The 15,326-nt window shown below is 48.5% G+C and overlaps 1 protein-coding gene across 8 annotated transcripts in view; it reads left to right on the top strand.

Moving 5' to 3' along the window:
• The window catches only part of LOC119389576 (mitoguardin), a 500,148-nt gene that overhangs the window by 260,397 nt on the left and 224,425 nt on the right, over positions 1–15,326 (top strand). For all 8 annotated transcript variants that reach the window (XM_049413597.1, XM_037656926.2, XM_037656941.2 and 5 more), the window contains one exon: positions 483–555. In XM_049413597.1, coding sequence (XP_049269554.1) covers positions 483–555 — 73 coding nt within the window. The remainder of the gene's footprint in view (positions 1–482; positions 556–15,326) is intronic.

Here is a 15,326-nt window from a genome sequence, read left to right as displayed (position 1 = left end):
AGGAGTGCGCACTGATTTTTGCCTGGCAGGTGCAGCTCAAATGCTCCAAGACAAACTCTTGTTTTAGCCAAACTCTTAACATCTTTCTTATGCATTCCAAAACATCGGTGTTAGATACCAATACTTTGCATTGTTTCAGTGCCATCTTCACTTTCGTCTAGGCATGGGCAAATATTCGAGGGCTTCAAATATTCAAACTAATATTACAGTATTCGAATTTGCTTCGGTACGAATTTGACATTTCGAAGATTTCCAAGTATTTGAAATGAACAAATGGACATTTTTTTTAATGCATGTAACTCCCCTGCACAGGTGCACCGATGTGAGTGTGCATCTGTACACTTGTGAACCACTAATAAACTGTACCTGGCCATTGAAGTGCAGTTGTTCCCGCTCTTGCAGCAGATTTGTAACACTCAGTTTTCTTTAGGTGTTATTACAACAAAGTTTTGCTTATGCTCTTGGCACCAATGCACATACAGGGTGGAAGTGGTTCGGTGCAATTCACGGGAAGACTACCTGGCCAAGATTCACTGCATACGCCTTGCATTCAAGGTGAGGTCTTTGGTAACCTTCACTGCACATGACTTGCCCTGTGTTGCACGTTGGGCTTATTGGTATAGTATCAAGGTGTAGTGTCCTCGACACATGGGGAAACACACACTCAGTGCTGATTACGTGTCTGTTCTGTGCTCGTTTGTGTGCACTGCCATACGCTGCACTGATCAACCAACTAACCCACAAGTACCTTTTAAGCTGTGTCAGGTGTTGTACACCTTTAGCGCACAACTTGCCGCATATGTTTGTTATTGCTTGTTTTGATTCCACAGAGATTTTGCAAGAGAAACAGCGATATGCAACAAGTAGCACCGAGGATTGAGCTTTTTCTCTCAAGGACATGCTCTAAAAATGAGTGAGCCTCATTGTTTTCTTGCCCCTTTGTTGCGTGCAGCCATTTTTGCCAGCTCAGACTGTCAAGTCGCAATACCTGGCGCGTTTTGATTCAGGGCTGTAATGCGAGCTGTTTGTGCCCACCTTGAGATGATGGAGCACAAAGTTATTTTCAGAGCATTCTTTCACATGGATTGCATGGCAAAGCCTTGAGCCAAAACCAGCTAAGCTGAACATGAACACCAATTCTATCAACTACTTCCGTTCTTGTTCTGCGCTAAAAAATGTAACAGGGGGACGACACGGGAACACAGACGTGCGCACGTCTTGCGCACGTCTGTGTTCCCGTGTCGTCCCCCTGTTACATTCTTTAGCGCAGAACAAGAACGATGCAGTACCAACTAGCCCCCATTGAATCCTTATTGAACTACTTCTGGCTGAAAGCATCCACGATGTTCTTTCCTGCCTTTGATGTCACTGACAAAAACTACCTGAAAGGCACGAAACCGTGCCAGTTTCTTGGCTCATGCTGCCAGCACTTACAGCCTGGCGCAGAACATTAAGAGCGTTCTAACGTCGACGGTGGTTGGGCGCACATGTCGGCATCTTCACCATTACTCTCAGCCTCAATTTTATTTGCTTTGTCAGCCAAGTCTTCAATAGATCTGAACCTGCAGGTTGCAACATTGTCGTCCGCAGTGAAGTCTTAAGCCAAAGCTCTCGTTACAAGATTCTCCTAGCATTCAATCCCCAAGTCATCGTTGGGCGCTTCATTTTTCTTCTGTGAGAGCCACATCCAATCCCAACAAAAAAAAAAGCAATTGCGTACCCACACTTTGGTTGTTCTGCCCAGGTGATGCCTACCATCAGTACAATATGCTGGATTCACCTTGAGCTACAACAACCACATTGAAGCAGGTCATCCCATTGAAAGGCTCGTACGGTAGCACCATGCTCCAAGAATGATGCTCAGCTGTTGTGTTTACCTTGACGCCGAGGTGGCCTTCTTGGTGGACACATTTGAGTTCCAGGGCATGGCTCTTGAGGCAATTCCAACAGCTGGACTTTCTCTCAAACCCAAGAAGTATCATATTGGGTACGAGGCACTCGGGTTCCTTGTTCATGCGCCTGCCCAAACCCTGAGAAAGCTAGCACTGTTGCCGCATTCTTAACACTACAAATCGCTTTCTACGCCAGTTTCTGGGGCTCTGTGGGTACTACAGACGCTGTGTCAAAAATTTTTCAAAAATTGCTGAACCCCCTCAGTCAACTCTAGAAAGAGGGCGTCCCATTTGTTTGGGGTCAGCACGGTGGTAGAAGAGGAGACAACGCCAATGTGCCGCATGTTGCACAAAAGCTCTCGAGTTGCCGCCACTTCACCGCAAGGTGGGCCGATTTCTCCATACTTAAAAGCAAGTACAGTCAACTGCCGACTTTTCGGATGCCCGATTTTCCGGACATGCTCGAAAATTCGGACGCTCTCGCGGCACCGTCACCAGCCCCATAGACTTCAATGTATTAGAATGTCCAAAATTTCAGACGCTGAAGCTATTGCGCGTCCGATTTTTTGGACTTTCTGCCCAAATTGCAGGCCCGAAAGGCATTATTTGAAGCCCCCACCTCTGCCGCGTCTATCATCTCGTAGGTTCGAACCAGCGCTTTCGCGAGTCGATCTGTTTGAGACAGTAGCAGAGTCCGAAAGTCAGCTTTGCCGCAATGCCGAAGCGTTATGGGGTGAAGCAGACCAGAAATTCAAAGGGGCCGCTATCGCGGCGCCGTGCAGCGATGTTACGAATAAGCAGCGGAAATGCACGGAGGCGTGATGGCAGCAGCTGGCAAACACGCCAGTACGGCTTAATCACTGACAACCCTTACGATAAGCATCTTCAGTTAACTGCTCGGTAGTGCACGTGGCCTAGCGCAGTTGTATGCGTACTGCACGCATTTAATAGGCGAGAACCCAAATGCGCCGCGCTGCCATTCTTGCTGCCTCTTTGTGTGAGACCGCTAAGTGCGCCGCGTAGACGCGTTGCCTTCGCGGACGAAACCAGCTCGCCATTGCCGAGCCCGTGTGCGGTCATGAACTAAGTGCGCATCACGAACCCTTTCACGATAAATGCGTGCGTACGATACAGCAACAGCAAAGTGACGGCGTCAGCTTAGTTGGCGATGTGCTGCACACAAGTAGAAACGATCGGCTTGACACGGCAGCGAATGCTGCGTATCGGCGGCGATTCGGCGATGTGTGTGCGCATGTTTACATGCGCAAACGCATCGGGGAAAGCCGGACGAGTCGTCCGCTCTTCCGCCACAGTCTTTTTGTTCCGCGTCATCGTTTACAAATGCTTCATGCGAGATAGCTGTAATCTATTCCGCGCTTTGCTGTTACCAGCGGCGCTCATCACGAGATGCAAAAGTGGCGGTTGGCACGTACGTAGTTAAGCGGGGTTCGCGGCAGGTACCGAATGTATTTGCGAGAGCCTGGGCGCGCCCCAAATGCCTGATAATTGTACTGGGAGGCATATTAAAGCTATTTCGGACGTGGCTGTGGCGATTTGAATACTTGAGCAGAATAAAAAAGCATGAATTTGTTTTTTTCGGACTGCCCGATTTTTCGGACGATTTCGCGGTCCCTAGGGAGTCCGAAAAATCGGCAGTTGACTGTAACTGGCGGGCGTCGCAAGCATTCAAGCTGTATTTTTATGTCTCTGACTTTTGAAAAAGTGCTTCGCAATGTAGTGCCGTTCACCAAAGAGGTCTTGAATAACGCTCAAGAGTTACCGTCGCTCAGAACACACTTTTCGCGCAGATTTACGACTGCAGTGGGAATCCAGACATGTTTGCTTATCTCTTTATTTTGCTGGATACAGATTGGTTCTATGTGCTATGTGACATGGATCGCTGCCAACGAATCACGTCTGAAATGACTTTTTTTATGTGTTCACGCTAAAGTACACGTGTTTCTTCTTATTACACTATTTAAAAAAACATTTTTTAGCATGAAGCAAACAAAAACAGTAGTTACCGTCTTCAGAATGACTGCTGGCTTATTAACACACACACACACACACACACACACACACACACACACACCACACACACACACACACACACACACACACACACACACTTATTGACTCTTTTGGCAACATGGTGATATTCCTTGTAGATAGGCTTCACCGTGTGCAATCTGTCTGCAGTGTGCATACCAAGAGAAGTACACTGTACTTACTGTGTATTTCGCACCGTTTCTGTTCTCTGTCGCTCAGAGTCACCGTTCGTGCTTCGCAATGAAAGGCGTAGGAGATTTTGTGTGTGTTAATTTATTTTCCTGTGCCCAAACGCGCTATTGTGGTGTATTTATTTATTTGTACGCTGCAGCCTTGAAAGAGTATTCACTTTCTATAGTCCAATACAACTTTAGAAGTCAGCGGCATTTTCTCCTCAAAGGCGGATGAACACAAGCCTGCACCAATGGGCGTGCACTCGGGACTGACGTCAGGAGAGGGACGGGCGGTGGCTCCGCCTTCGGATAACATCGGCGCATGCATGAGCGGGACTATTTCTTTAGTCGCGGAGGCGATCGGCTGCCGCGCTTCGGTTGTCTGGGCGGGGCCTCTCCTGACTTCTTAAGTTGTATCCGACTATAGTACAGTCGAACCCGTTTATAACGAATTCGAAAGTGTCGCGAAAAGTGGTCGTTATATCAGTAGTTCGTTGTATATGGACTTGCCCTTAAAAACGTGCGCTTAGCGGCCAAGCCGTTTTTTTTTCTTTGCACTTTCGTTAAAGTGCTACCCCCCCCTCAGTGACAAGCTAAGCCTTTTCGCATCGTGAAGCGACGCCCGCTGCGTGCTCACGAGTGAATTAAACGCCTTTGCAATGAGCTGACACCGTTTCACCGAAGCACGGTACCGCGACGTGGAGGCGATCATCTCTGGCTATAGTTGCGTGCAGCGCGTCGCCTACTCGGCTCGCGGAGTCACGTTTGTACGTTCTTCGTGCTTGCTTCACTCCGGACTGTGCATGGGCGCTGCGACCAGCCTCTTCGTTCAACGCGGCGAAAACAAGCATTTTGCAAGCAACGTGCACTCTACGTCTCCGCGATGCTCTCGCGGCCCTGCACGACGATGCGTGGCACACTTGAGTTGTCACCTAGTCAAACACGCAGTATTCGCAACTTTCACGGCCTATAGGTGGTGCGACTGTACATCCAACATGGCGGTCGTTCAGATTATCGGCCCGCTGCAGACGATTTAGGAACGTACATGTTTGGCGAAGAGCTCAGTTCTTTGCGCTTCGGCTGCACTCCGATTTATGTTTTTGTGAAAGCAGGGTTGCGGTGACATATTATAATAAGTAAAGGAATGTCGGGTACGTGATTGGAACCTCATTAGGAAGATAAATATGCACATAATTGTAAATAAAGCAAACACACTAGTCGCGTTGCTTAATCGCGCGTTGCAACCCCCGCTGTATTGTTAGCACAATATGGTAGTAGGAGACTCAGTAAAGATCTCTCAGTAATATCAGAGACATTCTCGGAGACATGCTTTATCTCATTTTCGCTTGGATTGCATTCTGCCGCGTAGCTAGCTCAGCTCCCTTCAAAGCACGAAGTAATGTAAGTAAACGAAAAAAAATATGTGTTGCCCTTCGAGACCGAAGCACAAGAACCACTTGAGGCATGTGCGATTATCGGAAATACGATTTTATTGCGCTTTCTTGGTAAAAAAAGAAAAAAAAAAGAAACAGCGGAATGCCACAATAGGTCGACAAGCAGCGAGTGAAACCAGCGGCAAGACGCAATTTTCACGTTTAAGATGTGATGTTCCTCTTATCTGCCTGCGCTTTTGGTGTTTATGAGAAGTGCAATAAGTAACATCGTATGGGACAGGGACCAAAAAACGGCGCCATCAGCAAGTAATACGGAACCAAAAGTGCTGGAGATGTGAAGGTCACGGAGGCACTCCACAGCCACTTCAGACGTGGAATGGTGCGATGGACGCTTTTAAACCGGACTTTTCATTATATTCTAGAGGCGGAACGCATTCCTAATCAGTTCGGGTACTGTCTGCACAACGACTGTGTCGAGCGGAGGAATGAAGCGCGAGAAAGGTGATATGAGGTAGTAGACATATACTCGAACACAAAATGGGATTCTGCATACATTCATGGGCCTTGGTTATTTGCTTGCGAAGTTTAACCCGCTTAACCACTCACGGCTTTTCGAGGCGCTAATCTGAAGGGGGGGGGGGGCGTTTGCTTTGCCTCCCGCTGTACGCTGTGAGCACCGAGGCCCGCAGTAAAATCAGCTGCCTTTTCCTTTTATTTTCCGTTGAGGAACCGAAAGTGTCACATATCGAGACTGTGCACACCGTCGCAAAACGACCCCAAACAAGACAAAACAAGTGGCAACATTCGCTGACTCAAGCGGGTCCAACATTTCAATAATCTCAACAGAGCTTCCAGCGGCCACCGCTCGGCGGCGCCACGGTACGTGGAAGTTGCGAATACGCTCGCTGTCAGTGCATCGACGTTTCTCGGTGCCCGCGCCGCTCAACAACAGCGAGCTACTTTTGTTTCTACAAAGCGACGCGCACTTTAAAGCGGTCTCGCACGACGCGGGGGCGGCGAACTTGCAAACGGCAGCATGGCGCGCTCGTACTGCCGTCAATCCGCAGTGTACGGCGTACGCCGCACGTGCAGCCGAGCAGATATCTATAGTTGACTGTGATAAGGTTGACGGCTATAAGTCATAATGGCACGTTCATCGACGGCCGCCACCTCGCCTTCGCTCTTTTCTGATGCTTATCCGCGAAGGCATCGCCGTAATCGCGCGGAAGTCGTAATCACCGATCGACCGGTCTCTGCCGTTACCGAAAAGACGGACGACCTTTTGCGGCACATTGTGGCATCGACGAGTTTAGGGACGCAATGAACCCTTATGCGATGGAAAGTTATCGCGGTTATCACTTCTTGCACGTATGCCTTCTTGCGTTCCAAGGCATTGTTTGGTTCATCGCAGGCGGTCGTAGCTGCAGAGAACGGCGTCAGGAAAGGTTACCGTGCATTAGCTGACTGCAAGGCTTCATGCTGCCTTCTATTTTTTTTTTCCTCACTGCTATTCTCCCCCTGAAGAAACGCCTGGAAAGTGAGCGACCTCGCTCGCAGCGTCCGAAATCTGCGTGCGGTGCTCGCCGATCTGGGATATCTTAGTCGCGAGTAAACTGGAGCGGGGCACGCACGAGCGCGCGCCCCTGTCACGCTTTAGAAGGCATGTTCTAAATTTTTTTCACTTCGTATGCGCCATATTTTTACCGCGACCATGTCTGAAGTGTTCGTTGTAAAAGTAGGAAGCTTTAAAAAATGTTCGCTATATGTGGACGCAGCTTCATTGGTTAGCATAGGGAAATCGTCAGTGCACCCAAATATGGTCGTTATAACCGATAGATCGTTATATATGGGATCGTTATAAGTGGGTTCGACTGTATAGATTAATCTTATTCGTAGGTTCATTGCCAGTAAAATTCTTTTGTTCCTTTTATTTTGCACATTTTCCTTCAGTTCTAGGAAAGCTGAACAGTAATTAAACAATCTGCAACCGTGCAACAGCTAGTGAAATTTAGTGATAATTAACTGCGTCCATAAGCCCAATGCTTCTCACAATAACGGGAAAAGCAAATATTTTTTTTACTCTGTACACTTGCCGCTGAGGCAAAAACCAGTCAAAAAGACGCCGGACAAGGGGAAGAAGTGACACACACAAGGACTGGACTAGCAACTGTGCTTTATTAGCTGACAGCACCTCCCAGAAGAACCACGGCGCATGCGCTAATCACGTAAAACCATGAAGCCAAAACCCAAAACAAGAAAAAGCAAAAGCAGAAATTGGCCTACATAATGGCCAAGAATCTACCGCCAGAGTGACAGAAACTCGCATTCCTTCTGTAGTAATGAAATAGACGTACTGCTTACACAATCATCGCGGTGCGTGTTTATATGATAAGCCTCAAGGATTTCGCGCTCCTCCTTGCCCCCACCTCTACCTAAAATCTTAACATTGGAAAACAGCGGCACACAACCACAGATCTGGCAGTGGCGGGGAAGATTAGCCCCGTCTGACGTGTTCAACGAATTGTGGTGCTCGCGCAGTCGTTCATTCAAGCATCGGCCAGTTTGGCCGATGTACAGTAAAACCTAGGTAATTTGTACTCGGTTAATTGGGAATCCCGGATAATTTGTATTATTTGCGCGGTCCCAAATTTTTACATGTAAATTTAACTGGATCATTGGTGCGGCCAGTCTGCGACTTCCCGGTTAATTGGCACACTTGGCCGCGACTTCCAAGATATGCAAAGGGTGTTGCGAATCTCGGAGGCTGTAACTAAAACATGCATTTTTTTTTTTTGATGTACGGATCTCGAAGGCCATGTTTTTTTTTACCGGAAATACGTCGTAGACGCCATGTTTTTAGCAATTGCCAGGCGGCGATGCGTGCGGTTGCGATCATGATCATCATCATCTCAACAGCGATGTTAGCCACTCTAGCGAAGTGAATGTTTTGTGGAGTCTTTGTGCCATTTGGATGTCGGCTGGCGAGCATTGTGCGATTCGGTGCGACTGCTCCATTTGTCTCCTGTCTCCGCTTGAGTGTCTTCCCTGTGAATTAGTTGATTGAGGTGTGCTTGGAAGGAAGATGCCGAAGTACAAGAGCTTGTCCCTGCACGAAAAGGTGTGCTTAATTGAAGAGGCCAGCAAGTCGACGGCGTCGAAAACGGCTCTCGCCGAAAAGCACCACGTGCCTCTGTCAACGCTGTGCAACATCATCAAGAATAAGGAGAAAATTCTCGATGCTTACAGCAAGACGCACTCAGTCAAAGCGTACACGAGTACGCCCGCCTACGTACGCCGACGTTGAAGCAGCTCTGATCGACTGGCTGCAGAAAGCCAACGCAGCACACCTTCCTGTGAATGGGACCATATTGCGTGAGAAGGCCAACCAGCTGGCGCTGCAACTTGGACATTCTGAGTTTAAATGCAGCAATGGATGGTTTTGCCGAATTTAAGGAGCGCAACAACCTGACATTCGTGACTGTTTGTGGCGAGAGTGGCAGCGCGGATCAGTCTGTTGTCGACGGCTGGAAGCAGCACACCTTGGCTCCACTACTCGCCAAGTACGAAGCAGCAGATGTTTACAACCTTGATGAAGCTGCTCTGTTCTACAAAATGTTGCCTACGAAGACGTTCGCTTTGAAGGAGGCAGACATTAAGGGGCGGAAACAGAACAAAGATAGAATCACTGTTTTGTTTGGTGCAAGCATGTGCGGTGAGCACAAGCTGCCGCTGCTTGTTATTGGGAAGACAGAAAAGCCTCGTTGTTTCAAAAATGCACGACTGCCATCCAAGGATGACCTGATCTATAAAAACAACAAGAAAGCTTGGATGACGGCTGCACTCTTTGAAGAATACGTGCGGCACCTTGACCGCAAGTTTGCGGCCGCAGGGCGCAGCGTTTTGTTCGTCGTCGATCATTGCCCAGCTCACGGCGACATTCAGAACCTGCAGGCAATCAGGCTGGTCTTTCTACCCCCGAACACGACGTCGCTATCGCAGCCGATGGACCAGGGCGTCATACACCATACCAGGAAAATATATATTGCTACAATCTGTTGAAGCGAATGCTCCTTTGCTATGACAACGGAAAGGAGTATAACATTGACCTCCTCGGTGGTATTTGCCTCATTGTTCACGCATGGAGGCAGGTGGAGGCCACCGTTATTCGACGGTGTTTTGAGCACGCCGGTTTTGTGAAAGAAGAGGCAACCTCCGCTGAGTTTGCTGTCACCGCTGTCACTTGCCCGTTTGATGAAGAAGGGGAGACTCTCTGCGCTCGATATGAGGCTTTGCACGCGGACGAGGAGTGCACTCCAATCGGATTCTGCGAGTACGCAAATGTCGAGTGCACAGTGCAGACGTGTTACGCCGACATCGACAGCGAGATAGCTGCGAGATCGACCGATTCGGCCTCTAATGTTGACAGCGATGACGAGCCCTCCCGAGCACCCCCTTTGGCGGATGTCATCGATGCCTTGAGTGTTGTGCGCAGCTTCGTCGAGTGCAACGGCGGCGAGGCTGAGATGCTGCGCCTCATTGACAGGCTGGAAAATATGACTTTCAGTGCTGGGAACTACCGAACGCGTCAGTCACGCATGGAGGAATTTTTCTCCAAGTAGGCTGACTTGCCACAATAAAGGTGTGACTTCCGTACATCACGTTTTCTGGCTGATTTCTTTGATTTCGCGTTGTTTCGGATAATTGGGAATCCCGCTTAATTGGGATATTTTTCTCGGTCCCGAGGCCTTCGAATTAATGAGGTTTTACTGTATACTTTTTCGCATGTTAGCGGAATCGCATACACAACATGTTTCGCGCACGTAGTGTACTTGGTTTTATGCCGAATAGAACACACCGGAGTGCTAGTGTTTCCGCGAGCAACACGTGCACACAGCGCAGAAAGTTTGCAAGGCGCCGAAAAGACAATATCTACGCCCTGTCTCAAAGCGACTTTTTCACATTGTGGGAAGCCTTATGTATGTAAGGCATCACTACAACACTCTTGCGCTAGGAATCAATTGGTTCTGGACGTCTATTCGCCGGCCTTTTCACCTTTTGCAGCAGCGTTTCTGCTACAGCTGTCAAGACCTGCCTGGGAAAACGCGCTGCTTCCAAGCGCTCAACCTGACAGTCAAAACTCGACTTGACGCAGTGGTGGCAACTCTTCTGCAGTGCATTACGGAAGCAGTTACTCACGATCCCTCTCTTAACAATTTTTGAGTGCGCGGACGAGTAGGGTAACAAGGATTTCTTGCGTCTGGGAGAAAAGCACCAGCACAAATGTCCATCATTCCTAAAAGTAAGCAAAAGATCCAAAAACCTAATGGAATTGTCAACCGGAAGTTCATGAGTAAAAGAGAGGGCATTAGAGCAACCTCGGAAGTAACTCAGAACTTGTTTTGCCGCCAGTGTGACGGTGTCATTAGATGATAGCTTTAAAATGATCAAGAAATCATCAACATATCTAAAGATATGACAAACACGTGAATCATGAAGAGAGCCCTGAAGCAGGTTGTCAAACTTGGCTAAAAATATCTGGCAAAGAATCGGTGCTACGCACGCCCCAATACAAATTCCTTTTTTCTGTAAGAACTGCGAGCCATTGAATTCCACGACCGTGGAAGAAAGATACATAGTTAACAGTTCAAGGAACGCGTCAACGGACAACCCATAGGCATTTTGAAAGGAAACAGGACCATTCTGATCAATCAGTTCACGGACAGCTAAAAACAGTTCACCATGGGGGATGCTATAAAACAAGTCCTCTATATCAACAGAGAACGCACCATTGGCGCCGGTAAGAATTTTCGCACTTCCAAAAGAAAAAAAAAAATAAACGCGAAGTAAGCGTTGAGAGCACAGCAAGTTTACGAGCCATCTCCTGATGCCTCAAGATAGCGCGCACCAGCGACTGCACCCTTCGAGCGATGCAGTCGCCCCTCCCCTCCCCTGGCGTCCCTTCATGCTCCTTACGAAAGACGGGTGGGGCGTTTCCTCTCTGTTTGATGAGCAATCGACGGCAGGCCCGCACGCGGGAAGATGATATTGCATGCGCTCTCCATGCGACGTTGACGGCCGGCTCATTTAATCTCCGCTTCAGCCGCGTTCATCACCAGCGCTTGAGAGTGGATTCTACCCGCGGGTAGAATGCGGGGGGTGATGTTATCAGTTTGGACGTTATACGGAACATTACGGTAGAGCACTGCACGGGCCGATTTTTCCGGCCTGAGCCCAGCCCGGCCCGAAAACGCCATGCTCCGGCCCGCCCGAGCCCGGCCCGGTGTTCCTAAATGTGGCCCATACCCGGCCCGGGCCCGAAAGGCTCGGGCCCAGCCCGGCCCGGCCTGGCCCGTTTCAGCTAGTTATGCCTTGAGCGTAAAGGAGGCACTGTCCAAACTTCGGTTATTATGAAGATACCTGCCGCACACAAGATAATTTCTAGAGATTGTTTTAGGAACTTCTTTCATTGTCACAACTTTCACTGGTACTGTGTATACTTTCGGTTAATTACGCCCGCAAAACTCTTCCGGAAAATTTGCAGGGCCATATAAAATATAATTGGAGTCATAGATGGCTGTTTCATGAACGCACGCAGTGCTATCCACGCAGCCTTGTTTTTGCATTTCAAAGAACGACTACAAAATATAATACCTCCATAAAGTGAAAAAAAAAACAAACATGGCAGACATTTTTCGTTTGAGTCTACATCAATTGCATACGAACTAGGGCTGTTGAGTAAATGTAGCAAGCCTCCTACAAACTTCATACTTGGAATGTTTCCCTAGATACAAACGCGCACATCTTATATGTACTAATATAGGCAGTTTACCGTTGCTTTGCTTACACGGTACCCGAGTACGTCTTTCACTCACTATAATGGTGGAAACTTATATTAGGCGTTTCTTGAAATTACGTGTAGCATACCGATGGAGCAAAATTGTAGACGTCTTGTACTGTGCAATTTCTGTGCACGCCAATGCACTCCAGGTGGTTTAAATTACCCGGAGCCCTCAACGATGGCGTCTCATATAGCCTGGGTCGCTTCGAGAAGTTAAACCCCAAAAAACAACAAAAACAAAGCCAAACAACGTACACACGCAATTATACAGATACGTATGAGACCCGGGCGTAATACGGGCCTGGCTCAGGCCCGAGCCCGACCCGAGCCCGAAGGTCACGGGCCCGAGCCCGGCCCGGTCCCGATCAAACAATCCCTTGCCCGGCCCGGCCCGTGGGCCGGACCGGGCCCGGGCCCGTGCAGTGCTCTACATTACGGCAACAGCGATGGCAACAACCTGTTGACAGTGTCCTTATAATTGCTATCACAATAAAAATTTTAAAAATTGAGGAGACATTCCACTGTGCGAAGTGGATGATAAGCGAAGCTGTTTCGCGCACGGCACAGAGATGACATGGTGGAGGACAGTTTGGTATGTAAGGCCAGGTTGTTAACAGCCAGGCTGTTAACGTTCAATACGCAATATTAAAGGAGCACTGACACAAAATTTTGAAGGCGAGATAATGAGTGAAATAAATGTATGTGGAGCCATACACAATGTCTACGAAATATCAAGGGCCAATATAGCCTAGAACATATTTAAAATCAATGTTAAAGTGCATGCCACGCAACTGAGCGAGATGCGAGCACCTTGCGACGCCGACATCAATGCGGCGGATATGTAAACAAACCTACGTCACGAGTTTGTGTTGGCTGGTTGCTGGTTGTGCCCTTGCGCTTGCGCTACCTGCCATTTCTTCCTCCGTGCCTGCGGCTTTGCGTGTGCTGGTTGTGCTCCCTTCCGCTGTTCGCTCGTCGTGTCATTTGGCAGATGTTATGGCCCGCTCACGCTAGCGGCAAGCCTGCCGCAACGGCGTGGTGCCGCAGAACATTGGCTGTCGCCGCACGCGCGAGAGCTGTCCAACGTGCACGGCAAGCTTCTCCGGCGAGGCATTCGCGCCTCCGAAAAATATGGCCGCACTACCAAAAGCGGTTGTCGTCCACTTCGAATCTATCAAGTGGCGGCCGTGCGCTCTGTAGCGTGTAAGCTCTGAACTGATGCTGATGCTTCCATTTGCTTTAGATTCATGTCCTTAAGCTTCGACAGCAATGTATTCGTCCCGATTCGGTGCCGTTTTTGAGAGCCATAGTCAAATAATCGATGCTGTAGGGTTAACGAGTTGAAATGGGCGCTTCCGAATGCTCGGAAAACATAGATTACGCATTTGTTAGTTGTTTCTAATCCTCCATAGCTGGCGCCACTTGACCTAGTGCCACCTTGGGGACACTCTATTTGGTTTGACGTGACGCCTGTTTTAATGCCGGACAGACTAAAATGCTCTATTGACTGCTCGAACAATGCCTGGCAACGACACGGACGACGTCCGCACTTCTAGCGTGAAAAACGCGGATCAAAAAGCATTCAGCTCGAAGCGTCCCGCGTCAGACGAACTGGTGTAGCAGACGAACCGTAAGTGCGGTGCCCGCCGCACCCGCTCTCGCGCGTCGTCTACGTCACAATTTTGCGTGGTCATGTGGCCAGCTGTGTTTACCCGTCCTCCGGAAATAGTGCTGCCTAGCTGGGTGCTCTTTGAAACCGAAACTGCGACTGGGCACTCTAAAAACATCTCTAAATAAATAACAGTCGCGCACTCGCGCAAACGAGCTTTGCAGTCGTGATAAGTGCGTCATAAGCTATCTATTGCAACAAAAAAAACAACGTGCAATATTTTTGTGTCAGTGCTCCTTTAATGCAAAGGCCTTAGATGCTTCATCAAACACGAAAATTGACCGTCGGTGGCGTCACTCGATTGATGCAAAAAATAATCATCACGTGATGGCATCATCATGACGTCATAGATCGTCAAAACTTGTGACGTCATCATGGCGTCATATATCAGATGTGACGTGATGACGTCATCACGTGACATTGTCGCTTTACACTGCTTCCGTGATCGGTGCGCCGATCATGGAGGTAGTGCAAAACCAGGTGATGTGCAGAAAGCTTCATAGAGGGAGGAGGAGGATCAACACATCGATCGAGAAGAAAAAGAACCTGGCTTTCGCCTTGCAGTCGTCTTAGGGAAATGCATTAGGGACAGTGGGACTCTTTAGCATTGAGGCACTGTTGTACGTCACGGCGTTTGTCTACCACGTCTGTTGATAACCACATGGATGTCTTTAGAGTGTCATTTCATGAAGTACAATTTTATTGATCCGGTATTCTGTTTATTTGCTAGTGTCGAAAATAATCACCGAAGAGGTTAATTCAGAACACTCAACTGCATGAGCCCTTATTTTTGCATTATCGAATGAAATATGGAGTTTTCCTGAGAATACTTTTGTCATGAGGCTTGCAATGAATCGAAATAATTAAAGATGTGAGTTGGGCTAGTTGGTGTGTATTAACTGCAGACATGACTGAATAGCGCTATAAAAACCACAGACAAGGTAGAGACGACAGACAGGACGGAGCGCAAACTTCAACTGAGCATCTATTCACAGAAAAACACGAAAACACAAGCTGCGCAGGAGGATGCGCAACACGCAAAATATCACCCAAGCACGCCCGCCAAAGCGTCACTAACTTTAACACTTCCCATGCTTCCACAACCCACACGTGCCACACCTAGCCAAACACTTTTGTGCGCAGATTTCTTTCTAAGTATATGCATTCTTTATTGCTGAGAGCCAGTGACGGTGCACTCGCACACCGATCACCCGCTTTTCTGATGCAAAAAGCCTCGAAAATTTCTCTGTCTGCTTGCCCTCTCAACCGCCTGAGCACACAGGCGCAGTTAAACTGCGCTGTACACATACA

This window comes from Rhipicephalus sanguineus, chromosome 1 (assembly GCF_013339695.2).
Source record: "Rhipicephalus sanguineus isolate Rsan-2018 chromosome 1, BIME_Rsan_1.4, whole genome shotgun sequence".
Classification (NCBI taxonomy): domain Eukaryota; kingdom Metazoa; phylum Arthropoda; class Arachnida; order Ixodida; family Ixodidae; genus Rhipicephalus; species Rhipicephalus sanguineus.
Note: the sequence above shows the minus strand (reverse complement) of the source record. Positions and strands in the feature narration are given on the sequence as shown.